We start from the raw sequence: 27,431 nt of genomic DNA, 5'->3' as shown, positions 1-27,431 counted from the left end.
AGCGTCGCGCGTAATTAATTGCCTCCCGAGTGGCCTTTACGCGCGGGAGGAACCGGAGACCCCGGAGGCACAGACGACGCCTCCCTCTGGGTTCCAGAGAGAAAATCCCCATCCGGCAACCTCCCCGATTTGGAAAGAAAGAAAAGAGGCCTCTTCTCCCTCCTTTTCTCCCTCCCTCCCTCCCTCCCTCTTTCTGATGAGCAACAAAGCGAACATTTGCAATCTTGGACGGGATTGCGAGGGGAAGCTGTCTCTCCGGCGGCTTGGCCCTTCACATATCTTCAGGAGCGGCGGCGGCGGCGGCGGCACTCGGTGCGGATCCCCCGGGATAGCTGGAGGTGATTCGGGAGCCGCGCAAGACTGAGGGGCAGGCGCCTTCGGCATCAAGAAGAGGGCGCTGGGCTGCTGCGGCGCTAAGTCCGCTTCCAGTCTGGATCCGGGAGAAGAGCGAAAGGACCGGGCGCCTCCCAGCCAAGGCGCACATGGCTCAGGCGGAGCGCGGTGAGTTCGTCGCTGTTGCTGCCGCCCGGCATGTGCGCGCTACGCTGCGTCCGGAGTCCTTGGCCGGGGCGCAGTGGCTGAAGGCACCTGCCGTGCCTTAGAGGTAAGTGACATTCGCTGTGAAAGAGACGGGAGCCCGCGAAACTCAGTCCTAGCCAGACGCTCAACTGAAGTTCCTTCTCCAGAAATCTGGGGCATCTTTTGCCCTTTAATTCACTAGCGTCCAAGCTATTCACTAGCATATCTCCTGTTCTCGCCTTCCGCTAACCTGCTAGATTCTTTGCTAAAGAAGAGTGCCCTTGAGCATGTGCAGAGTGTTTGTCGGTAGTCGTGAAAGTGGCAGGAGAGGCCCTTTCTGTAATGGCAGGAGAGCAGGGAATTGGAGCAGTATTAGTAGGAAAGGCTGTGTCCCAACTGAGTTGCGATGTTTTACTCTATTATTCTGAATAATAGAGAAGGTTACAATATTATCCCAATTAGAATTCAAATTTTAATAAGACAAGATAAAGCACTCCAGGAAATAAGCAATTCCTATGTGTCCCTGTATACATGCAGGATGTTTATGAATCCAAATATTCCAAGTCTTTTTCATCTCACATGATTTTCCAGGACGGACCCAAACATAGATATGTTCAGGCTTGATTTTAGAAAGTAAATATTTCATATTCAAACATAGGACCTCCTAAACACCTGCAGGTTGTTGCTGTGGCCAGCAAGCAGTTTGAGTGAGAGCTCCGGTAAACTTTTCCAGAACAGCGGAGATGGACATGGGCAGGAAGTGTATGTAGGCCTAGCTTTCAAGCCAGGTATCTCTCGGAGATTGAGACTGAAAGAATATGAATGTGGAGGTGAACTTCAGATAGCACAGACCATCATGCCTACTCAGCAAAAGGTTTGTTGAGCAAAAGAAAAGGCAGGCTGTCATGTTATAGATCCAGAAACTGGAAAATGATGTTCTGGAATGCTTTGGCTCTCCACTTCTATAAGTATAGCAGCCAGTTCTGGTCTTTAACTGGTCATGAAGAGGCAGAAACTGGTTGCCAATTGGGAAAAACAGGATTCTAAATGTTTTTATTTGCGCAACACGTTTTTCCTTGCTGTTAAATTAACCCATTTTCTCTGTTCAAATAATGTGGGTCAGGTACACCTACATACCTATGCAAACACAAATTCAGAGTTTAAAAGAATGTGTTTCACATATTGTGCAAATTCTAAATTCTGGACCAGAATAAATGGATCCAGGTTCCTATCTCTCTCAGCCATACTGCTGGAAATGATTGTGGAGGATTTTTCAGCCTAAAAAACCCCACAAGACTGTTGTGAAAGATGAGCCATTTCTTGAGCTTTTAGGGAAAGGTAGGATATAAATATAAAATGACAGTTGCTAAGTTTCAGGCAGCCTTATTCAAATGTCACTGAAAGCATCTGTAGGACTCAATTTTTCCCACAGGGTAGATTATTTGGGAAGAAGGCATTCTTCATCAATGACCCCTACATGTCAGAATCAGAATTGATGTAGAGGAAATGTGATGCTAATTAGCTACGAAGCATAGCACATAAATGCCTTTTTCAAGGTGGAGTTTGGAGAAGCAATGCAACAAATGGAATTTTAATGTGGCCATAGAAAGTGGAAGTTCAGGTCTTAGCTCAACCATGACCTTCACTGTAGAGCATTCCCAAGTCTGGTGCCTTCCAGGAGGACATGGAAATGCAGCTCCACAAATTACCCTACAGAGAATTGATGGTCATGCTGCCTAGGATCTTGGAAGTCACAGGTGCCAAACTAAGCCCTGCAGTTAAGGCAAGTGAAAACAATCTGTTGACTCAGCTATTGAATTAATCTAAATGAAGAAGAGACAGCATGATTTTTGGCTGGAGCAAAGTACCCCAGGACATTGCCTTTGTTGTTTCCAGGTTCTTTGCTTCTTCAATGTTTTTTGATCACTTTAAAGAGAGGACCAGTTGGTGTAGTGGTTAAGGCATCAACTAAAAACCAGGAGGCTGGGAGACCATGAGTTCTAGTCCCACCTTAAATACAAAGCCAACTGGGTAATCTTGGGCCAGTCATAATTTCTTATCCCTGGGAAGGAAGCAATGCCAAATCATTTCTAAAATTTTGCCAAAAAAATTATAGGAACATGTCCAGGCAGTTTCCAGGAGGCAACACTGACTTGAAGACACCACATGTATAAATACTGGTACGTAGATTTAAAAAAACCACATAGTATCTTCCTTATTGATCGGAAATATTTGTCTCTCTCACTTCCCTTTTGCAAGAAAGTTAGATTCCTAAGAATAAGGTGTCCACTTAAGTTTTAAAGGCTAATTTGCTGAATTTTACCTTCACATAAAGCCTCTACTACTTTGTCACACATTCAAGATTTTGCTCCAAAGATCTACACAAGTGTAAGTAAGTGCCTTATAGTTAAAAAAAACTTCACCAGGGTTAGCAAGGCAAAATTCTACATTTCATCGTACTCTAATATTGCATGCCATAAAGTTACTTACTTCCTTCACACCATTCTTACTTTTTACATAAATCTAATTAATGACTGAAAGCAGTAAATAATATACGGTACATTAATATTTAATGGATTTTAGAGGCCTTATGTCTATTTTTATGCTATTTTTAGTTTACTCATTTACTTAGCTATATGGATACAAATATTTTGCTGTCTTTTTTTTCCTTTTTGTACTGGCAACTGACCATGATAACATTCCGTTCTATTTCATTCTGTTGTCTGTCAAATGAATTCCATAAACATTCTTTGAATAAAAAACCCAATGAATTGCTGCAGCCCAGGATTATTTTTGGAAGTATCCAAGGGGGAAACCCCAAAGATAAGCTGTTAAAACAGAATCCAAAGAAGCTAGAAGAAGTAGTGGGAAGCAATTTTACCATCTCATCTTCCGACGAAAATCTTCTGACTATATGATTACCATAGTAGTCATTTTGTGAAAGAGCCCACAGCTGAGTCTCAAAATTCCATGTTGAACCTTTATCTTCCTTTGACCTAAATCAATCTTTGCCAGCTTGGTTCTTTCGGGATCTGTGATATTGCATAGCCCCTTAGCCACAGCTATTACACAAACATGTATCTAGAATGATGGAATTTGCCATAAAAAAGAAGAAGCCTAAGGCTAGAGAAAACCAACCTCATGCATTCTATTCTCACGTGGGTGCTCTTCTACATCCACCCACACTATTTTTCTAAACGGTCTATGTAGCAGACAGTCTTTTTGTACATTCAACAGAGGCCACTCCAGAGAAAAATACACAAACAGATTTCATATAGATTCAGGTATGAGCTCCCGTGATCCGTTTTTGTGCTTAAACAGGAGCAGGAGAACATCTTGTACAGTTTGACTTCTTGGAAGAATGAAGGTTGCTATGCTAATGGTGGTAGGGCATCCATGGAGGTTATAAGATACAGTCCAGAGAATATTAATACCATATAGATGTCAGAATGGTGAGAAGTGTTGCAAGTTGAGAGTCAGTTTTTGTGTGGGGCTGAGAGGCAAGAAGTTGGATGGATGGTGGGTGCTTTTTAATCGATACCTTTCATACAAATACTTTATCTGAGGTGTGAATGTGAGGATGGTGAAAGATGGAAGCAAAGAGAGGGTTTTTTTTGTATTTCCTTATTTTCATTTATTTATCCATTGATTTTATTGCCATTTATTTGTTTCATTGTTAGAGTTGTTTAGAATCAGACAGCATACAAGCTTCATAGATGATGATGATGATGATGATGATGATGATGATGATGATGATGATGATGATGATGATACAGACCATTGGTGATATGCACAAGCTTTTCTAACTTAGTTGCTTTATTTTCTGTTCTAAAGCAGAAACTAGAATACATTATATTTTCAGTCGTAGGGTAAAAGAAATGGAAGGGGATCCAAATCCTTCCAACCCCAAACATTTTTATCAAGTAAAGGATTCAGTGGTTCCTTGTTTGAAAATCCTAAACGACTTGTGGCAGTAGCTCCAACACTTTGTAGCTGAGCAATAGCCACATTTACCTTTAAGGTGATTTATTTGCAATAGATTGGTATGTTTAATGCAATCTAAAAAAATTTTGTGAGCAATAGTTTACTTTATTGGATGTGAAGATTATTACCCCAAAAAGAAGTGTCTCTGTCTATTTATGGTGATGGAGAAAAGTTACAGCTTTTTAAACCTCTGGTATAGTTGTCTTTGAAGCAAAAAAAAAAAAATCTCTGGAGCACCAGATGGTATCCTAGTGAAGCCTAATCTGTCCTTGAGAATGAAATCGAAATGCAAGGAAGACATTTTCCAACTGTTTGTCCTCCTGGTCTTCCTTAACCAGATGTAAAAAAGGTAGCCCTTGAATCACTTCTTAGCACCATCTTGTAGCTGCAGAGTGAGTTTTAGCAAAAAAACTTGCATTTTCTAATATTAGAAGATCTTTAAGGGGCAAAAATAATTCTTTTAAGCCTGGATATAATTAAGCCTGGATATAATTACTTCCTAAAGTCCCTGAACCTCTCTTGAAAATAGTGCCACCCTCAGTGCGAGGTACAAAGCCTGCTGTGACTTTGATATCATAGTGACAGAATAGACAGACAGAATAACAGAGTTGAAAGGCACCTTGTAGGTCATCTAGTCCAACCCCTTGCCCAAGCAGGAGACCCTACACCATTTCTGGCAGATGGCAGTCCAGTCTCTTCTTGAAAGCTTCCAGTGATTAAGCTCTCACAACTTCTGAAAGCAAGTTGTTCCATTGGTTGATTGTTCTCACTTTTTCTCCTTATTTCTAGGTTGAACCTCTCCTTGATCAGTTTCCATCCATTATTCCTTGTCTGGCCTTCAGGTGCTATTGAAAATAGGTTGACCCCCTCCTTTCTGTGACAGCCCCTCAAATACTGGAACACTGCTATCATGGTTCCCCTAGTCCTTCTCGTCGCTAGACTAGCCATGCCCAGTTCCTGTAACCATTCTTCATATGTTTTAGTCTCCAGTCCCCTAATTATCTTCGTTGCTGTTCTCTGCATTCTTTCTAGAGTTTCAACGTCTTTTTTTATAGCGTGGTGACCAAAATTGGATGCAATATTCTAGGTGTGATCTTACTAAGGCTTTATAGAATGGCATTAGTACCTCACGTGATCTTGATTGAATCTCTCTGTTAATGCAATTTAGGATTGCTTTGGCTTTTTTGGCTGCCACTGCACACTCATATTTAATTGGTTGTCCACAAAGACTCCAAGATCCCTCTCACAGTTACTGCTATTAAGCCTAGTTTCTCCCAATCCCTATGTGTATTTTTTGTTTTTCTTGCCTAAGTATAAGACTTCACTTTTCTCTACATTGATTTTCATTTTGTTAGGACCTAGTGTTCAAATCTGTCAAGATCCATCTGGATCTTGAACCTATCATCTAGGGTGTTGGCTATTCCTGCCAGTTTAGTATCATCTGCAAATTTGATAACTTTCCTTTCTATTCCCATCTAAATTGTTTGTGAAGATATTGAAGATAGTGGTTGCACACTTTTATAAAATGGAGTCATTACTGAAATAAGGGTATAGGTATACAGTGATCTTAGCTGGGGTTAAAGGCCAAATTTATATATAGCACTAATCTGCATTCTAAAGTTTATTCACTTTGTTTACAAAATAAATACTGAAGAAATTATGGTTTAGAAGGATGTTTGCATCTGGCTATTATTTCTAATAATGAGAGAGCAACAGTTTTTGCTATACAAAGACACATCATGCACCAACATCCGTTGGGATGGGAAGTGACAGAAATTTGTACTAGAAGTTGCTAGTCTATTGCTTGGTTTCTTAACCTATGGAATGTTATCTTCTATATCTCTTAGCTCTCATATAGAGGCCTTCTTGTCACCTTCTGTGCCCAGGGAACAAGTGGGTGTCCCAAACCAATTAGTATTAACCTATTGGCATCTTTAGCTGGATGAGGGCACATAGAAGGTAAGGCAGATATATGGCTGTCTGAGGATTCTGTTCATCTAAGATTACCTATTTATCCCATTTTGAATAACTATAATCCATCCTGCAAAGCAGCAAATTCTCATGTTGGAATTAATATACTTACAGAGTTAATTGGAACTTCTGGACTAACTATCATCGTTTTAAAAAAAAGATCATCTTCATCCTCATGGTTTCACAAACAAAACAGAGCCAGTTCTTGTTTGACCTGTAATCATCTCCTCAATAGGCTGCCAAACTCGTGGGTCGTGGGCTGGATGCATGAGGCACTGATCATGGCCATGCAGATTTAGCGAAGGGGGAAAAAGTTCTGATACATCACATGACGCCACCATGAAAACACGAGCTTGACACCCCTGCTGTAATGTATTCTATGTGGAACTGTTCTTAAACACTGTTCTGAGACCTCAGTTTGTCCAGAATGCAGCTTTGAACAGAATCACTTGGTTAAATCAAATTATTGTGATTGGTAACCAGAGTCAGGGATGTAATTCCAGGCTCAATTTATAGAGATGGGTTTGACCTTTAAAAATCTAAGCAGCCTGTGGATCAGAATTTCAATCATCTCCCATACCGAGAGTCTTTTGCTGGAAGAAAAACATTTCTTTTGTACTCTCCAGTTGTTAAAAGTACAGCAAATAAAGGGACACAAAAGACATTTTTAAAAGTCAGGTACAGGTCTAGTAAGTGAAAACAGTCCCTGCAGAGTTTTTAGATAGCTAGCTTACAGATGTCACTAAGATCTGTCTCATCATTCAGCATTAATATTGCCATTGCTTTATTTTGTGTTTACTTACTTTTAAAATATACTCTCCTACTACTAATCTAAAATCCCACAGGTGGTTTTTCCTATCCTCTATTCTGTCTCTCTTTTCTCAGAAGAAAGAAAGATTAGTCAGTCCTTTGAGCCTTTCCACTGAACAAATCTTTTCCTGAAAAGATTGGGTTTTTTTTCAGAATTGAAGCATCTATTTCAATTAGCCTTCATTTCCAAACTCAAAGCTTACAGGACAGGTAGACTTCAATTTATGAGTGGTTACTTAGAGATTATTCGAAATTAGAACATACCCATCTCCCCAAAGCTACTTAAGTTCCAATGTCACCTCCCCGCCCAGTCATGTGACCACATTTTGGGTCATATTTGCATATTTTGCAAAATTGAGTTTACAGTGCTCCTCAGTCATGTGATTGTGATTTATGAAGGTTTTGCCAGAAACTGGTATTTATTTCTGGTATCTGGCAAAAGCCAGCCCATTGCAAACAATGGGTTTGCTTAACAACCATAGCATTCACTTAATGACTACTGTCATTACTGTGTTCATTTAACAACCACTGCCACAAAAAAGGTTGTAAAATTGAATTGGTTATGACCACTTAATGACCATCAAGACTTACGACTGTAATTGCTAGGCTCACATACACACGCACAATTACACATACACACATTGTAAATGAAATGGAAATAAATTAATTTTGGCCCATTTTCCAACTGTTCTACATTTATTTGTTATTTGGAGTATGGCGAAGAAGTGTAAGATGGGGCAAATAGGTTAGGATCCAGGCAGTTTACACTTTGGGGGAACTTTATACAAGATAGATACCCACCCTTACAAATAATAAGAGTTGTGGAAGTCAGCGTGAAAGAGAATTCAGAACTTGATTTCCCTCTACAAGTTTGCAGTGTGATATGCATCTTGTCCTTGGCCTAAGGATGTTTTTCTGAGAAATGTTAAAATGGTTCCATGAGCAAATATAATCGCATATCATTTTCATTCCATGCTTTCTCAGCCATCACCATCTTTTTCCTTTTCATGTCTGAAGCAACTCAGCCAATTCAGGTCCTGGAGATCTGGCTTTTGGTTCAACTTGGATTGCAGAGATTCTACATTGATGGACAGCAATGAATAAATACTTTTTGATCCTAAAAAAGCAAACAAATCATTATTTTTAACTATTATAGCTTATATAACTAACTTAATGTGCTGGAATGTCAGGGAGACTTAGGGACGGGGGAGGTAAAATACGTAATTTTGGATTTTATCGCTGTGTGTTAGTCTTATAGACAACTTGCAATGCTTGTAAGCTTGACATTACAATTGTTCTCTCTAAGTGCCTGGATTAAAATTTGCTTAAATAAGAATTGCTTTTGCATATACTGCAGTTGAATTGTCCTCTTCTTGTAGAAATATCATTTTTAAAAAACAACTATTTTTAAGTCCTTAGAACTGAATCTCATTTAATGGGATCTTTTTTCTCCCACTGCATGTATTTCAGGGTTTTTTTTTCCTTTTCTTTTCTTTTCTTTCAGTTTAAAACCACAGCCATGACAACTCCTGTAAAGTTACGGGTAAAATCAATAACAAACATTACAGTCTTTCAGAGAAATTGCTGCAATAACTTGGTAGGGAGGGAAAAGCATTAATAAAGATTTAATGACAAATCCTAAATGTACCAGGTCTGGCTGTTGTGTTAATTTCTAATTTCAAAATATTCCCAAGGCATTGAATCAGATCCACACATCTCACAGCAGGTGAGTTTCCTACAATCCTTAGTGAGGGAATGTTTTAACAAGTTTAAGATTTTTTTTTTTTAAGTTTGTAATAGATAGCAAGAGAGTGAGGCTCAATGTTATGAAAACTTGCAAAAAAGGGGAAAAAATGAAAAATCAAGTTAAGACATTATTTGAATGGACTAAAGGTTAAGATAAAGTTGATTGATCTGATTAAGGTTAAAACAAATATGTTATTATTTCTGGCAACAGTTAATAAACTTTCTGACAATGGAACTGAAATGACAATGCTTCATGGATATGTTTATAGGTAAGAGATGGGATATGGGAAGAAGAGATTGTTGTATTTTAAGAGGAAGTGATAAGTTACAATAATTGTTTATACTTATGATGAAAGTGGGAAATCACTTCCTTATATTTTTTTTCTTTTTCTTTACTATATTCCTAATTTGCTTTCTGTTTCTTTTTTCCCCTCTGTATCTTCTGCTCTTTATTCTTCTGTCTTTCTTAGTCTAATTTTTACTCTTCTAATTATAATCTTTAATAAAATTACTACGTAGCAAGCTAATGAGATACTTCCATCAATAAAACATTTAGACATAGATCTTGGCTTGGTTCACACATTGTATTAAGCATGATTTGTTTGACTTTCATTTTACATGTTGCATGAATCGCAAATAGTTATTTATTTGTGAATAGTTATTTATATAGTTTACATCATTGCATATTATATATTTAATTAAAAAAAACATGGCATGGGGTAATGTGACTGAAGATGAGTTTTCACAATTGGAGTAGTCCATTGGATTCAACTGAATTCTTGCTGGTTTCAGTAGATCTGCTCTCATTATATGCTTGCTTAGATCCAAATCTTTAAACTTACACATGGAAAAATTAATGATCTATTGAAGTTACTTATCTGTTTGCAAAATAATCATGGAAGATTATCTTCTTCAATAAGATTTCACCTGCAAAGAACAGTGGGATGCTATTTTGTCTAGACTAAATTCAGAATAATTTTGAAACTCACAAAAAGCAGTCAATGAACCCCAAATACATATAATCTTCTTCAGTTCTGTTGGGATGTTTTCATTTTACTTGAAGTGACATGCACTGATTACAGTGAGAAAGTCTGTGTTAAACTTCTATAAGAAAATAATCTGAATCCTTTCTTCTGAATGGATTCTCTCTGTTGGTTAATAATTAACATTTCATTTTATCTCAGTTGACACACTTCACAGAAAATTGGAGCAAGCCCACAGTATCTGTAGCTGTGTTTCAAAAGCCCTGAACTGCATTATGCCACTGTATTTATACAAGTACAGATGCACACAAAGATGCTCAGTGATAAATGAGTATTGTGTATGTTTGCAAAACTAAATCAGGGTTGGAGAATAGTTGAATGGCTGTTCAAACACTTTTCATTCAGATTTGTCTGGATGGAACTCTGAACAATTGTCTTTTTAGTCAACTGCAAGCATCATTCCTAGGTAACCAGCACAGGTAGCTAGTTTAGAGAACTACGTGCAGCTACAGACTTTTTTTTCAATATCTCTTTGGGTTTCCAATTGGAAAAGAGAAAGCATGTTAAAGCAAAGTTTCTTACTGCCTATAATTTTTCCCTACATTCAAGCAGATACATGTACAGTCCCTGTGTAGAATTTCCCCCTCCATGAAGGGAAGTTGGAGACTATAGACAAGTATGAATAAGGTAAATTGTCTCTTAGGGGTATTGCATTTGGGCAGATACAGGTACCAGTTTTTTGTGATTTTGCCTTTAGACTTTTCCAAACATTCTCATTATTATTTTTTAGCATTTGGTTAAAATTGATTTATTTACATTGTCAAGTTTTAAATATTATTTAGGAATAGCTTTTTATTGGTTCAGCTTGATTTTATCTTTATGCCATATAGTTTCCCAATAAACCTATGCCTTTATTTGTAGCATTTACAACCTTATTATGTTTTGTTCTTTAATTCTATTCCCTGATTATTCATTTATTTTTGTCTGCTTTGAAAACATCATACCCTTGAAAAATCTATCTGGTACCTAACCATAAACTGGATTTTAAATGAAATCCTTCAGTATGGTGCCCTTTAGAAAAATATAGTTTATTTTCCTATTCATCTCCCAACTGGCATGGTTCACATGGTTAACAAAGTTTAGCAAATCTGGGAATCATTAAATTAGTTAAGGATGCTTTCTATGAAAGCATCTAGATATTTATTCATCCTTTTTTTCTTATATTACCTGGATCTGATTAATCAGATTGCCATTACAATATTGCTAATAGGTGTCATTGAAAATATGTAAGACAAGTAGAATCATAGAAGATCTTTTCTACCACTTACAACTTGGCTGAGAATCATTGGAAAGGATAATTGAGTGTAGAAATAGTGTGGTAATACAAGTTTAGTTTTATTCAAAGGTGAATCATTCTTCGCCTGTTGTGGAAGTTCTGCCACTTACTCTGCTGAAAAAATTGATATTTTAGGATCTTCTGATTTGAATACAGAGCTAGAGTTTGTGGGATGTAAAACTCCATTTGGATCAGAGATGGTATTTAGCAGGTGCTGACCAGTTCTGGAGAACTGGTAGCGGGAATTTTGAGTAGTTTGGAGAACCAGCAAATACCTCCTCTGACTGACCCCATCTATTCTCTGCCTCCTGAGTCACAGCTGATTGGCTGGGTCTTCTTTTCTTGCCCTGCACTGGAGAACTGAGGTGGAAAGCAGGTTAGTGAGGTGGGGAGGGAATGGGATTTTGCAGTAACCTTCCCCCAGGAGTGGGGTGGGAATGGAGATTTTACAATATCCTTCCCCTGCCATGTCCAACAAGCCACACCCAAGAAGCCATATTATGCTGACCAAGCCACGCCCACAGAACTGGTAGTAAAAAAAATTGAATCCCACCACTGATTTGGATCTGTTTGTTTGCATTACTTTCATAGAGTTTCACGCACTGATGAAGGCAGCATGCTTGATATGAACTAAAACCTACATTCATCCAGATCTTGCAATAATCAGCAATTTAGTTTAAAGCTGTATATGCTGTCAGTTTCCATGACTTTCCGTCTTGTGCATTGAAAATTGTTGGGTCTTAGCTAGATGAATCAGTTGCATCAGTGGTGGTATTCAAATTATTTTACTACCGGTTCTGTGGGCGTGGCTTGGTGAGCGTGGCAGGGGAAGGATACTGTAAAATCTCCAGTCAGAGGTGGTATTTGCTGGTTCTCCAAATTACTCAGAATTTCTGCTACCGGTTCTCCAGAACTGGTCAGAACCTGCTGAATACTACCTCTGGTATTTTTGTGGAACTATGTCTTGGACCTTGCTGTCTGACGTGTGTGAGGAGGTTCTAAAGACACCTGAAGCTTCTTTCTATGATCCCCATAGGGTTTGGGTTTTTAATTTTCTTAGACAGCATCTTATCCTTTTACAATATTGAACAATTAGTTGAAGTTTTAAAGGAATAAAATGTCAGTTGTAGAAATAAAACCAAAACCTATTAGTAGGCTATTGACCCAATAGTGAAAGAAGTTGCAGCAACTAGTGGAATTAAGACATGCCTTCTGTTTTTCCATTCAAAATCATCTTCCCCTTCTGTTTTTGTGTAGAAAAAAAAACTTGTTGGCAATTCCATGAAAAACACAGATTTCAAATATCAGTTTTGCTCTGGATTAAAAAAAAATATTTAATTGAAAAGTGTATCAGGGGTTCTTTCCAAACTAGTGTATATGATCAAAGCACATGTATACTCCTAGCTGTAGAACTAATTAATTTGTTATAACAAATAGTCTAACCAGCTAGGGGATTCTCAGGCACAAAACTCTCTTTAGAAGTTTTGGATAATTTACACACACCCCGCCCCCCAAGTTACAGGAGCTAAAGCAAAGAATCTTCTCTTTTCTTTCTGTTTCAGTGTTGTCTGCAGGCCAAATTAACCCCATCTCTACTGATCATGGTCAACAGGAGGTTAAACTATTGGGATTCTGATTTTGAGGATGAGGTCATCAACATCAATGTTGGGGGCCTGAGAAGGAGACTCAGTTCGAGTGCCCTCTCCAAATTTCCTGACACTCGGCTTGGGCGCTTGCTTTCCTGTGACTCTGAAGAGTCCATCCTGCAGCTGTGTGATGATTATGATGTGAGTGCCAGGGAATTCTACTTTGATCGGAATCCTGGCTTCTTCCTATACGTGCTCCATTTTTACCAGACTGGCAAACTGCATGTTATGGAGGAATTGTGTGTCTTCTCCTTTTGCCAAGAGATAGAATACTGGGGCATTAATGAATTCTTTCTGGATTCCTGCTGCAGCTATCGCTATCATGAAAGGAAACTGGAGAGACATCATCACAACTGGGATGAGGAAAGTGAAGTTAGCAGTGTGGATACATCCCCAGATGAGATCTTAGATTTCAATCATGACCTGCTTCGCTACAGTACGCTCCCCTGTGGCAATCTGCGCAAGCGCCTTTGGCTCACCATGGAAAATCCAGGATACTCCATCCCAAGCAAACTCTTCAGCTTTCTATCTATCAGTGTTGTGCTGGTTTCCATATCTACCATGTGTATTCACAGCATGCCAGAATACCAGCAGCTTGATGAGGAGGGCAACTTGAAGGATGACTCTGTGTTGCAAAACTTGGAGTATTTCTGCATCTCCTGGTTCACATTTGAAGTTACTGCCCGCTTGCTTTTGGCTCCAAACTTGTGGAAGTTTTTCAAGCATCCCCTCAATTTGATTGACATTATCTCAGTGTTGCCTTTCTATTTCACCCTCTGGGTAGACGTGACCACGAAGACAGATTCAGAACTGGGAAATTTGGGTAAGGTGGTGCAAGTGTTTCGTCTTATGAGGATATTCCGAGTGCTGAAGCTGGCAAGACATTCAACAGGTCTGAGGTCTTTAGGAGCAACCTTGAAGGTAAATGGGCTTCAGCGCATTTATGTTTATTTCATATTTCTAAGGAAAAAATAATCAAGAGTAGCCCAAAGCACTTTTGTCCTGTTTCAATCTTAAGTTTTTGTCTGATTTCAACCTGGTGAAATTACTCATGCTTTTGAACTTTTTAAAGTTCAGTTACAATAATGGATTATTGTGTGATTATGTCCCATAAAATCATGTTGACTTTTAGTGATCACATAGACATTCTCTAAGATGATCTGGCCCTCACCTACTTTTTGAAGTCTTCCAATGCTACAGTCATGACCACTCTTGAGTCCATCCTCTTCGCTGCTGATCACCCTCTTCTTTTTCTTTTCACTTTTCCCAGCATTAACTTGACTTTTGCTAATTTTCCAAAGTTTAATAATTTGAAACTGGTCTTTTGTGTCTTCAGTGAGAACTCTGGGTTGACTTGTTTGATGTTCCATTTGTTTGTTTTCTTAGCTGTCCACAATATTCCAAGGAGTCTTTTTCAATACCAAAGTTCAATAGCATCAATAATCTTCCTACCCTGTTTCTTCAAAATCCAATACTTTCACTTCCATAGAGTGTTACAGGGACTATCATTGCCTGCCTTATTCTGATCTTTGTAGATATAGATTCATCACAGCACCTGGGTATCTTTTTCAAAGACTTCATAGTTGCTCTGCTACTCTGTAGTATATTTTCTGATGGCTGATCCTTTTACTGCTGATTGTTGATCCCTAAAAAAGTAGTCTAACTCTTCAGTATCCTAGTTATCAGTTTGAAAACTGGTTGTAGTGCCAGATAATTTACTTTAGATATATTGTTAGTCATATTTTTTACTTTGCACATTGATTTTTTATTGCTAGACTTTGTAATTCCTTTGGACTTTTGGCTTTTAACAGTGGTATCATTAGCATAGCACAAGTTGTTGAAGTTACTCATCTTCTTTCAATCCATCTTTCCTTAATATATACCTTACAGATTGAATAAAATGAAGAAGGTATACAGTCCTGTCCCACTCTTTTGTCACCTTGAAGCCACTCTGTTTTGCCATGTGTTGTCTATACTGTGGCTTCCTGACTTCCGTGTGGATTTCTCATGAGCACAATAAGATGTCCTGGGATTCCCACATTGTGATCTCTCTTTGGTATTCTTTGGCATTCTCAATTATACATCATGAATCAGCAATAATGTCTCAACTTCCTTGGCTTTCTAAACTTTTCTAACTTTCTAAATCCAGCTCAAATGCCTGGTTTCTCTTTTTCCATGTAGGGCTCTAATCCTTATTTGGATGATCCTGACGATTATTTTGCTAGTATGTGAAATGATAGGAATTGTATGATAATTTACATACTCTATTAAGTCTCTTTTTTGGATATTGGTTTTTAGATTGACCTCTTCCAATCAGTTTGCTGCTATGTCATTCTCTAAATTTTCTGGCAGTTACTGGCAAATTAGCATGCAGAGTTGTAAAGTCCAAATGAGTTGGAAATCCAGTATTCCTTGCCAAACAGACAAAACTATCTTCTGTTTCCATAGTAAACCTTGTTCCTATCAATAATTCCCACCTATTTTCAACATCTACATTTCCTTCAGATTTGTTTATATCTGTCTAGCATCATCTCCACTGCAACCCTTCTTAAAACAGAATGGAATGTGATAGGATAGGAATCTGTACAATTATATCTGTCCTTGCCTCTATATATGGAATTAATGTGAAATACTCCTGTATTCTGTCTGGCCTCCAAAAGGATTCTTTGTTTGATTTATGTAATGGCAAAATTAAGCTCTTAGCATGAAATATGAGCTAACATGGCCTGTTTTAAATGTAGTATTTATACATATTAAGCTCCTATACCTTGCAGAATTCAGTGAGAGGTTTTTATTGTGGTTCTCTGCAGTTGGCTGTATTTATGTTCAGGCTTTTGCTTCCTTACCATTAAAAAAAAGATTTGAAGGAGGAAAGCGGACAGTATTGAAAGGGGGGTGGGAAATCTTGCAGACCTTGAACTTTCCATCTTGATTCCTAAAACTTACATTCTTTGTTCAGCTTGGTTGATTGTAGCTCATTTATTTATGGGCTTGCTGCCAGGCAGACTAAGGCTAACCTGCAAGCGCATCAGCTGGCACCAGGAGTTTCAGGGCCAGCTGATGTGACTGGTTGTCAGAATAGGTGACTGAGAAAGGTGATGTCTTCTCAGAGCAGAGAGCAGATTTAAGGGACTGACATTTGTTTTGCTGTCTTTTATCTTTACTGTTTGCATCTAATGTTCCGTAAGTCTAGAAAAGTCATATCTGCTTCAAAGAACGCTAATGAATTCTGAGAGAGACTCTAGTTGGTATTTAATCAAGATATTATGTGTAGAAGGCTAAGACACTGTATCTGGCATTCCAGAAAGTCCCAAGGGATTGCTGTAGTCTGGGACTATAAGCATCAAACAAGTGGAAAGAATAGCTAAAGATAGTAACTATGAATGTCTTCCTTCTGACTTCAACTTCACAAGCTCTCTCGTAGCCTCTGAGATGCCTCCAATCTTGATGAAGGAGGGGGGGAAATCAGTTTGATGCTACTTCACATTTACGTTCACTTTGTGCAATTTGTTGAGCAATGCCCACTAAATATTCTCCTTTGCGTAATCTCTGATAACCTAAACTGCCACTTCTTTCACCCAATCATATACCTGAAATTAATTCTTTCTTTCTTTCTTTCTTTCTTTCTTTCTTTCTTTCTTTCTTTCTTTCTTTCTTTCTTTCTTTCTTTCTTTCTCTTTCTTTCTTTCTTTCTTTCTTTCTTTTTAAAAATTTACATACAGTAAATATAGTAAAAGTCAAATCTTAAGAAAAAAATTAAAAAGGGAAAAGAAGGAAGGAAAAGGGTGCCAGAAAAATCTGTGTACAAAATGTAATGGCTTCCGATCTTCTCTTCAACAGAGAATTACAGTCTTATAATTCTCCCTTCCCTCTTGAATGTTATACAAATGCCTTGGACTTCCAACTTGTTCATATCTTTTTAATCCTCAAACCCATAAATCATCATAACATTTTTTTCTTCTTTCAACAAAAAGCCCTTGTAAAGTTTCAGGTCCTTCAGAAAAGTTTGTGTTTGCTTATTTATTTACTAAATGCATATGTTTGTTGCTGTTTGCCTCTCTTGTTATATCTGGGAGGACGGTTCAAGAACGGAGGCAAGACTCAGATAGTAACTAAAGCTCTTTATTTGTGACTTCAGATCTGAGCAACTAACCCCAGCCACAGCAGCCCCTTATATAGGGCTGGCTGCAGCTAGGCAGCCAATGAAGGCGATTTGAGTTTGCCGCTCTTGGCAGGGCCAATCGCGGCAGCCCGTTTACTGGCCAATCGCATCAGTCTATGATGACCAATCACGATCGGCTTTCAGCGGGCCAATCAGATTTGCAGGCTATGAGCCTGCTAGTCCGGAACATCTCTCACTATATATACCTGCAGTTCTGATTGCCTTCCCACCCAAGAAGCTTAGTGGAACACCATTTCCAAAATGCATCCACAGAACATAGAAGCAGGACATGAAACAGCAGGCAGCATACACTAGTTCCTCTGTCAATGCCAGTTGGAGCCACACACCCATGTGGGAAGGGAAGCCAACCTCTCCTTCTCTAGGGCAGAGTTCTCCAAACTTTTCGGCTTTGCGGACTGGCAGGTGGGGGGAGAAGGGAGGGCACCATACAAGTGGTGTGCACACCCATCCTCGTAGCTCCATTTGCACGAGCGGCAGGCACGCACATCTGCCACTTGTGTAAATGGAGTGTGTGCACACACATGCTCATCTGCTGTTCATGCCAGTGGGGATGTCCACAGGCATAATTGCCCACACACTTCTGTGGCCTGGTTTCAAAGAGCTCACAGTCCAAAGATGGGCCGTAGCCTGGGGGTTGGGAACCCTTGCTCTGGGGAAGGGGTTTCCAACCTTGGCAAAGCTGGCTGGGGAATTCTAGGAGTTGAAGTCTGCCAGGTTTAAAGTTGCCAAGGTTGGAGACCCTTGCTCTAGGGCAGGGGTCTCCAACCTTGGCAACTTTAAGACTTAACTGGCTGAGGAACTCTGGGAGTTGAAGTCCACAAGTCTTAAAGTTGTCAAGGTTGGAGACCCCTGCTCTAGGGGACCTCAGAATTACAGTAAACATTCACCAAAATGTCACAGACCATTGTGAATTAGAAATGTTCATTGCCCTTCTGGAAGGTGAGGACAGTCAGGCCTGACTTTCCCACCTCATTTCCCCCAGTGAGACTGTTACATTTTATTAATCTATTTTTTTTTTCAATAGTTGGTTTTCACAAACCAGATGGAACCAATATCCCCAAGCCTAATGTCTGCTTGATAGGCTATCTAGAGCGTGATATGAATGGGAAAAGGAACAGATGGGAAGCCATGCCACCTCTGTTTAAATCATGCATGATCCATATGTGTTCATGGAAAGTGATTAGTGCTTCTGCTTTGTTTCATTTGGAGGTGGGGCCTTTAATGGGGATAGTTATAGTATGGAAATTTGAGTGTCTTTCCCTATCAGTCTAACTCTCAGTCATTATCCTCATTCATCAGTCATTAACGAAACTGCCTGAATGAGAGAAAAAACATCATTTAACTTTTTTTAAAAAAAATTGCAGTAAACCTCAACACTGAAAATGTATGTTCTCTCTTTCTTTAATCCTTGTTTGGAATAGAAGATGAAAAAATTTCTCCCACTCAATTCAGTAAGAAAGCAGAACAAAATATTTTAAATGTCTGAGCATCTCACACTAAACACATTTATGTACACATTAATCTGGGTGAATTTGTGATTGGGATAAGAAAGCCCTTAAGTCAAACTCAGTTCCTAGTCTACATGCCTATTCATTTTTCATGCACGATTATGGAAGTGATTTGCCTTTGCTTATTTTTTTAATTGGGTTTCTTGGTCTGACAGCTCTGGTATTCCCAATTGTTCCCCTATCTAGTCCTTCAGGAACTAGACAAGATCGTTTAGGAGTTGACAAGGGTTGTGAAAAGTGTATGGGATAACTTTCTATGTATAACTAAAACAAAATGAAATACATGCTATGATAGTTTCAATGCAGACTGGCCCCCACACAAACTGGTGGTATATCCATTTTTAAAACAATAACAATTCCTTACCCCATTCAGGTTTAAAAATAATTTAACCAAATATATAGTGGCATATGATCATATGAATGCACATAATATGAAATGGGTGTGGAAAAGCAACGCAAATTATTTATTGTATTTATTTTTCATGAGTTAGAAGTCAGAGGATTTTGTTACTCTGAGACCTGCAGCAGCTCAGGACAGAGTAGAGATTTCTGCTCCTTGGACTCAGCTTTGCAAATCAGTAGGCTCACCCATTATATTCAAGCTACTATTAGGAGATTAAGAAAGGGTAAGTAGAAATATCCCATGTATAAATATGAGGTTATTAATAATACTAAGTCTAGGCTTCCTCATATTTTAACAAAGACCTTTTTCTTTGTGTTTTTTTAGTTTTCCTAAAGGGGATAAAACAGTAAACAGTCATATAAGAAAGGATGCCATTACAAGAGGGGTGCAGTACGTTGATTCCCAACCCTAATCAGGATGCAGTATTTACATAATCAATGGTTTCAATATAAATTCAAATATTGGGGGAAGAAAGTTGATAGAAGAGAAAAGGATGCTAAGGATAATAGGATAAATGTCATTCTCTTCATTGTAACATCCCAGTTATTGAATTTCCTTCCCAGGAAAACGTAATATGCAAAAAAATGTTTGCTTATTACATTTCTATGCTACCCATCTCACTAGCATCTCTGGGAGGCTTACAATGTAATAAAAGTTAAAGATGCAAAAACAATTAAAATTAGAATAAAAAGACTCAAAGTTAAGAATCAAGATGATGGGCAGCCTGGGGATGAGCATCTTCTCTAAGCTGTCAGCTCGCCCTAATGTAGCAGGCCAAACAGCTGAGCCAAGTTTTTAGGCTCTTCCAGGAAACCAGGAATGTGAGGCCAGATCTTACCTCTGCTGGGAAAGTATTCCAGAGGGGGCCCCAGAGGGGGTTCCACCGCAGAAAAGGCTTTTCTCCTGGACCTGGTTGGAGTTACCTTGTTGTCTTTTTAAGTACCAGGCAATGTTTGCATTTTGGAAAATGCATTATGACTAGTTTAAGTCTATAGATTTGACATAAACATACATAAATGTAGCTAGATAAAGCTAAATGTCATCTCATGTGTTATTTACAACTAAAGATCAAGTAAGCAGCCAAAGGCTTGCCAGATGCTTTGAAGGGCAGCTGTCAGAAATCATTGAAGCTGATGGGAGTTGTAAATTCTAAAGATATTGTATTGCCTATCCCTGAATTACTGGTTTTAAGTCAAAGGTTTTGTGGAATGTGAACCATTGGATAAAAGAACTGATTACAAGAGAGAGTATGAGGTATATGAGAAAGAGAAAACAGTAAGAGAAAACAGGGTGTTTGGGTAATAATTTGTTGCCCAAACCACTGTCACATAGTGTTAAAGTACTAAAACAACAAAAATGCTCTTTTTGCTTTCTTCTTTTCTCTCTCCAGTAACTATATTCACACCCAGCACTAAGCAAAATTATGGTGTATTTGACTATAATTTAATTTTATGTATAGAACCTCATCATTTTGATGACAAACACATGCTGGTAATATTGCTTATAATATGAACTTAAGCAGTCCAGTTTTAGTAAACCTTTGTTAAATGAATTATAGACTACTAGGGCATTGTACAAATCAGATCAATGTCTCATTTGAAGGAAGCTCTCCTTCCTGTAGTAAGACAGACAGAATCTTGATTAGACCTAGGCAATCATCTCAGCACTGATACTTGCGTATGGTCCAGCTGTAATAGGTGATCAAGAGGAGAGCTTTGGTTTGCTGTTAGGTTAGTTTTGATTATATAGGGCAGGGGTGTCAAACTCATGTCGTCATAGTGGTGCCATGTGACATATCGTGACTTTTTTTCCCCTTTGCTAAACCGGGCATGGGTGTGGCCAGTGTGTGACCCATCCAGCCCATGGCCGTGAGTTTTACAGCCCTGATATAGGGCTAGGAGAGAGCAGCTCACTTCCTTCCCTTACTAAGAAATGGCTTCGTAAAGAAACAGTTAAATTGCTATCACTAATCAATATATTATGCTTGGCTTCATCGAATAATCCAAACTGTTTCAGTAGAGACACCAGGAGAGCTGGAGATGCCATTGGCATATTGAGATCAAACCACAGGCTTCTTGGTAGAGAAAGTAAAGAGTATGCATCATGCATAGAGCATCTGCTTCCTGGGCATTTCTTATTGCTGCCTTAATGTTGTAAGAATGCTTTGGTTTATTGCTTTTGCTTCGATTCAAGCAGCCAGTGAAGTGAAAGGATGAAAATAAATGTTATGGCTTGTCTAAAAAGTGGGAAATGTATTATTGATCCAGAGGCCTGCAACCCATTCTATCCAAGTGTAAACTGCAGGTTTCAGTATATGCCTAATTCTTTTGTGCACATCATTTTCTCTTCATTCAGAGTACTGGACTTAGCTAGTTATATTATTTTCCTTTCTTGCAGCTTAGCCATGTTCTCTGCTTCTTTCTTATGTATACTTTAATGAATACATTTTGACTGCCTAGGCTGTCTGTAGACTGTCATTTTCTTTGACAGCTTCATTTTGTGCCTGACTATACTGTGTTGTCTCTTTCTATTTGTCACTTGTGCCATGCCTATAAATAGCCAGCTCTGACAGTCCTTGTTCTGCTCTGGATTGAGTCTATCTACTGGGCTTCTTGCATATTTTTGAAAAGGAATTTCCATTTCTTACCTACCATGCCTGCCTAACATTGATCGATCATCTTGGCATCTTTTGTCAATGGCCTTGGTTCTATCAGCCTCACTTCCAGCAACAGCTTGTCTTGATCTTCCTGCTGGGCCTCAGAACAATTATAGTTCGATATCTTTTGGGGGACAAATAGCAGATTTTTGTCCAAAAAGGTCTTGGGAGTTACAAATACAATCAACTCTGAGCCTGGATTTCTTATACATATGCTAAAGGAAATGTCTGTGTGTAAATAAAAAAAAAGCAAATTAAGATTGGGATTCCTAAAATCCTGTTAAGATTGAAGTCTTGAGCTGAAGGGCTCATGAAAGTGGTTTGCCAGGGTAATTGCAGCTTTCTTCTAAAAAGCTTCTTCTATCTTCCCTAATCACATGCTTTGATGGTGGTTGTGATTTTTATGCTACAGGGAAAGCAAGGAAGGCAGAAGACGGACTACTTATCAACAACAAAGAAAGGAATCTCCAATGACATTTATCACAGTTGTGATAAATAATTTTTTGTTTGGGACCATAGCAACTAAAGAAGCTTGATATCTCTGTCTGGCTCAGGACCTGCTTCTTCTGATCCCGTGTCCCGAGAACTGGCTGTGGATATTCAATCACATTGCATAAAAGGGATAGACCATGAGAAAGATTGCCAGATTTGATCCAGGAAAAGGGGAAGCTTGTGGAAGGGGACAACAGAAACACATTTGTTCCTCTGTGATTTATCTCTTGTAAAACTATAGATGCTAAATCTGAAATCAGTACATGTCTTGATTTGACTTGCAGCTATGTAGGGATCATATTGCATTCTGAAGGCACTGAATAGACATCCCCGTTTTATGTGTCTGCTTTTAATCTATAAAATAGGCTAATGAAAGATATTTATTTGCCACTAAGACATCTGTCTTCTCCCTGCCAGATGCAGATCTTGACTCAATACAAACTTGAGATATGACTGATGGCGCCAGTCTAGAGTTCAGCAACAGCATTTGTCCTTAAAAGCAGATATTAGAGTGATTATTGCCATCACCACATTCTGTCCTTGGGAACCAAAGAAGCACCAAAGCATTAATAAGTTATCTTATCTGGAGAGTTTGCATTAGTCTCACAAATGTTACAGAGAAAAATGCTTTCTTTTATATCCTGAGAGATGCTAAAAAGGTCATTGATCTGGAAAGTTGCCTTGCTTGACAAGAATATATCAAGTGGTGCCGTAGGGAACATATGGGCCTCAATCCTCCATTCAGTTAGAATGTGTAAATCCCACTTAAATAAGTGAGAATCATAGCATACTCCTATACATATCTGCTCAGAAGTAAGACCAAATGAATTTGTTAAAGGTTACTCCCAAGTAAAGTGGCACAGAGCAGCAGTGATGAACAAGCTAACTGAATGTGGGACATTAACATGGCACTGACAATCCAGTTTTAATAAAAAGAAATGTTATCTGTCCCTAATTAAGTTAGCTTCCTTGCAATGGAAAAACATATCCCCATTTTAATCTCAAAAACAACAGGAAAGAAAGGTGGGTGTATGTTGCATTTGTTTAAACTATAAAAATGTCAGCTACCCTCACACACTACAAGTAATTTCAAATATTACCATTATACAACTTGTAACGATGTGAAAAAACAGTGTTACTGTCATAACTCAGGCTCTTCAGGGCTGAAAGTAATAGGAATAGATGGAGCCTAGAAAGTAACTTCTGCCTGGAGATCAGTTGATCTCCTTTGATCTCCATCTTACTAATACAGTGACCCTGGGCAGTTTACAATATAATAAAATTTACAAAGTACAAAAAAACAAAATACAACAAAAATTGAAAACCTAGATGATGGGAGCCTGGGGGTGAGAATATTCTCTGCCCCATCAGGCACCCCCAATTTAATGGGCTCCTGAAAACTGGTAAGCAGTGCAGTTTGTGTAACAGTGATTTTAAGTATGTTTTTGGAGTCACAGTATAAAGGTGCAACTACACATACTAAGAAAAATGCTTATATGAGATGAAGTGTTAAGTACAGGTCAAACATTGTGAGAAGATGCTTAAACCTTATTTTGTATGACATTCTTCTTTGCAAAGACAATGTGAGTCAATTGTAATTTATCTGTTTCCCTTATCTCTCAATTTTGGCTCTGGAATGGTGATATTAGCAGTAGAATTGATGATATAGGCAAGATCTTCTGGCTTCGTTTTGTTAATGCAACTCACTAAAGGGGTATCTCTATTTTGAATGCTGATGTTTTAGAGTCTACCTGCAAGTAATCTGTTCCTCAAACTCTGGAATATTATTACCTGCTACAATAAATGAACACTAGCTATATGCAATAGTTGGAGTTCAATCTCCATTGTTTTCAGCATGGGTCAGCATGGGTTCAATCTCCATTGTTTTCAGCGAGGGTAATAGGAATCGCAGTCCAAGCATCTGGAAGGCATTAATTCAGATGTGCTTATGCATATACCATTGAAAGAAAATTGATAAATAATGATGGTGTTAAGGTACTCTTGTTTCATGCTATGTTTTAATGAAAGATATTATTGGAGACGTGCTAAGGCAAAATATTGTTCTGTTCTAAGTTTCAGTCATGATCTTAGTCAACTGTGGTCTGATATTGTAGAAACAGTAAGGGATACAACTCAAAGGGTAGAAAACCCAGCATTGAAACTATGAGGTCTCTTTTCATACTATTTTTAGTTATTGATCTTGACTACCTACCTCCATATTTTTTTTCTTTTTTATCTTTTCTTTTTCAGCATAGCTACAGAGAAGTGGGAATTCTTCTCCTATACTTGGCTGTTGGGGTGTCTGTTTTCTCTGGAGTAGCCTACACTGCAGAAAAGGAGGAAGACGTTGGTTTTGACACTATTCCCGCTTGCTGGTGGTGGGGAACAGTTAGCATGACAACTGTAGGCTATGGGGATGTGGTACCAGTGACTGTCGCCGGCAAGCTAGCAGCTTCTGGTTGCATCCTGGGTGGGATTTTGGTTGTGGCACTGCCTATCACTATCATCTTCAATAAGTTCTCCCATTTCTACCGCCGGCAAAAGGCCCTGGAAGCTGCTGTGCGAAACAGTGACAAGAAGGAACTGGAGGAATCTGAGAATTACCCAAGCCAAGAATCTGATGCTTTCAGTGAAGTTTACCAGAGAGATGAAGATCTCACCAGGAACATCCTTCCAGTCTACTGAATGATTGGGGATTGAAGACTTATCTGGTGTCAAAAAAAGGCAAATTGGTAGCATGATGATCAACAAAACCTTTATGCACCATTATGGATTTATTCATTAAAAGTGATATGTTCCAAAAGCATGTATGAAGTAACTTCTTCCTGAGCCATTGCAGAATACACATTGACCTTATGCATCTGGATATTCAGCATTCGTCCAAGCCAGTATACATTATAACTATGGTAATTCAAATCTCAATCTGCCAAGAGACATCTGGAGCAAAATGGACAAAATAGTTTAAGGTTCCATCTGTATTCCATTCCCTCAATGCAACAAAAGGAAGTAGATTCATCAACACACGCTTTCGATCTGAGTATTGTACTGGCAATAATAGTCCTAGCATCCCACATCCCACAGTGTAATTTACGGGCAGATATCCAAGTACCTGGATTGGGCTGGAAACTCAAGTTTAGAATCTAATAAATATGCAAATTATACTTTTAAAAACAGCTTTATTTCAGCTGACATTCAGTAGCTGCAGCTAATCTTCACCACCTATCCTGAGTCTACGTGCAACCAAATATTTCCACAATGTATGTTAACTTTTTCATATTCAGTATTGTTATCTCCCCCAGACATTTCAATGTTCTGATTCATAATTTATCTTCAAAGATTGCCAAAGAAATGAAATACTGATTATAAAGTTATAACAAATAATGTTTGCAATGGCTTCCACAGAACTGAGATTGTGAAAGAACTTCTAACTTGCCTTATAAATGTCTGTCTGATGGAAGCTACCAGCGTACGCTAGAAAGATTTTAAATTGATCCAAAATTGATATAAGATAAATAGGAGAGATTGTAATGGCTGATGTGCTGAAGAAGGAATGGAGCACAAGTCATGATCATGTTAAATAATTCTCTATGGCTGATTTTGCACTCCCAACTCTTAACAAATCTATGCATGATGTATAGGATGGTAAAAATATTTTCCTTCCCTTTCCTGCTCTCCCATTTCCCTCTCCACACCTGGTTCTCATTGCCATCCAATAAAATTCTTTGATGGTAAACTCAGGGTACAGATTAAAAGGATGTATTTCTTCTATTACAATGCACTAATTTGGGGATAGGGTGCTACTAAAAGTGGGATCATAGTCATCGGAAAAGAAGTAAAGTGCTGACAAACCCATGTAGCCAAATAGATTTATTGGTATTATGATTAGCTTTGTTGATAAGTTTTCTGGAAATATTTGATTGTCTACTGTGAGAAAAGTATGCTAAATAACCTGAGCCATTAGTTTGATTGAACTGGTTTTGTATCCCTCATGATTATAATTATGTAGAGTAAGATTGGATAATAATGAGCATCCCAATACCTCTGATGTTAGGAATGGAGAACTGGACTTCCCAGATGTGGCTGGATTCCAATTCATCTACTTAATCAGGATAATTTGTAGCATTTGTAGCCTAATATTTAGAAGGACATAGTTTGTGCACTTTTGTAATGTATCATCTCCACCAAGCATGCTCCTGTTTCTAACTTGATCGTTATTCTACACAGAACAAGACAGCAAGTGTACTTGATAAATCTCAGCAGGTGTCACCCCTGTCCAGTATGTCTGGGTTCAGAAGCTAAGCAGAATCAGGTCTGGCTACTACTTGGATGGGAGACACGACCAAGCATCCCAGGCCTCTAGACCAAACTAGACAGATTACACAAGATAGACAAGGAAGGAAATACACAGATATCCTGGAAGAACGTAATGACACATCCTTTCATTACTATTACCAAAATGATTAGATGGACACATCCATGTATTCACCCGGAACTGAGCTCAATTCAGCACTGTCTTTATGAAATACATTTAGGTCATTACTGAAGATGTTTAATCTCCCAATACTCATTATTTATACTGAAACTTTCCTGCCCTGGATAGGGATGGAGGGAGGAAAGAAAAGTAGGAGGAAGGTTGTTACTGTGAGTTATAAATCCCTACGGTCTACCATTTGCAATAATCTTAAAATAGATTAGAGGGTATATGCTGATTTAATGAATTTAAAGTATGTCAATGTGATGGATGGGGGAAATGTTTCAATTTCACTAAAAGTAATTAGATGAAAGATGTTTGGTTTCTCTTCACAAATATGAGTCCCAGAATTATGTTATTGTTTACTGATCAAAATAGAAAGAATTTTCTCCCTTCATTTGTAATTGCTACATGCCCAAAGAAATGAACATTGCCCACTGAAAATAAGTGGTTTCATTTCTGTTCATATATTTCAAATTTTGTCCCTCCGACAAGAGGTTCATATATCTATCCTGCATATTTCTTGCCTCCTTTTTATGGCCCTATGGTTTTTTTGTTTTTTGTTTTAAATTAAATTTATATAGCCTTCCCCCACCTCACATAAAGTGACCCTGAGCAGCCTAACAGAATGAAATAAAACCAATACATAAAACAATCATTCAAAATAGCAAGCAATAGCACTTATATACAGTTTCACAGTGGTTTACCCTTTCTAAGCAGTTT

The 27,431-nt window shown here is 38.4% G+C and overlaps 1 protein-coding gene across 2 annotated transcripts; it reads left to right on the top strand.

Annotated features, from left to right (window-relative positions):
• Window positions 1-27,227, top strand: KCNS1 (potassium voltage-gated channel modifier subfamily S member 1). 2 transcript variants are annotated; one of them, XM_087929066.1, is made up of 3 exons: window positions 1-604; window positions 12,912-13,916; window positions 24,488-27,227. In XM_087929066.1, exons 2-3 carry the CDS (start codon window positions 12,951-12,953, stop codon window positions 24,920-24,922), a joined length of 1,401 nt encoding a protein of 466 aa, XP_087785192.1. In that variant the 5' UTR covers window positions 1-604; window positions 12,912-12,950; the 3' UTR covers window positions 24,923-27,227. The 2 variants fall into 2 exon arrangements, with proteins under 2 accessions (XP_087785192.1, XP_087785193.1); XM_087929067.1 differs by lacking the exon at window positions 1-604 and adding an exon at window positions 8,990-9,010.
• Window positions 27,228-27,431: the final 204 nt, after the last annotated feature.

This window comes from Pseudonaja textilis, chromosome 3 (genome assembly GCF_049901715.1).
Source record: "Pseudonaja textilis isolate UNSWEBS1 chromosome 3, rPseTex1.2, whole genome shotgun sequence".
Lineage (NCBI taxonomy): Eukaryota > Metazoa > Chordata > Lepidosauria > Squamata > Elapidae > Pseudonaja > Pseudonaja textilis.
Note: the sequence above shows the minus strand (reverse complement) of the source record. Positions and strands in the feature narration are given on the sequence as shown.

What these genes read in the sequence shown, in the direction of transcription:
- KCNS1 (XM_087929066.1), top strand. Translation starts at nt 12,951, where the DNA reads ATGGTCAACAGGAGGTTAAACTATTGGGATTCTGATTTTGAGGATGAG. An exon ending in CTTTAGGAGCAACCTTGAAG is followed by an intron (nt 13,917 to 24,487) that starts GTAAATGGGCTT and finishes TTTCTTTTTCAG; the next exon opens with CATAGCTACAGAGAAGTGGG.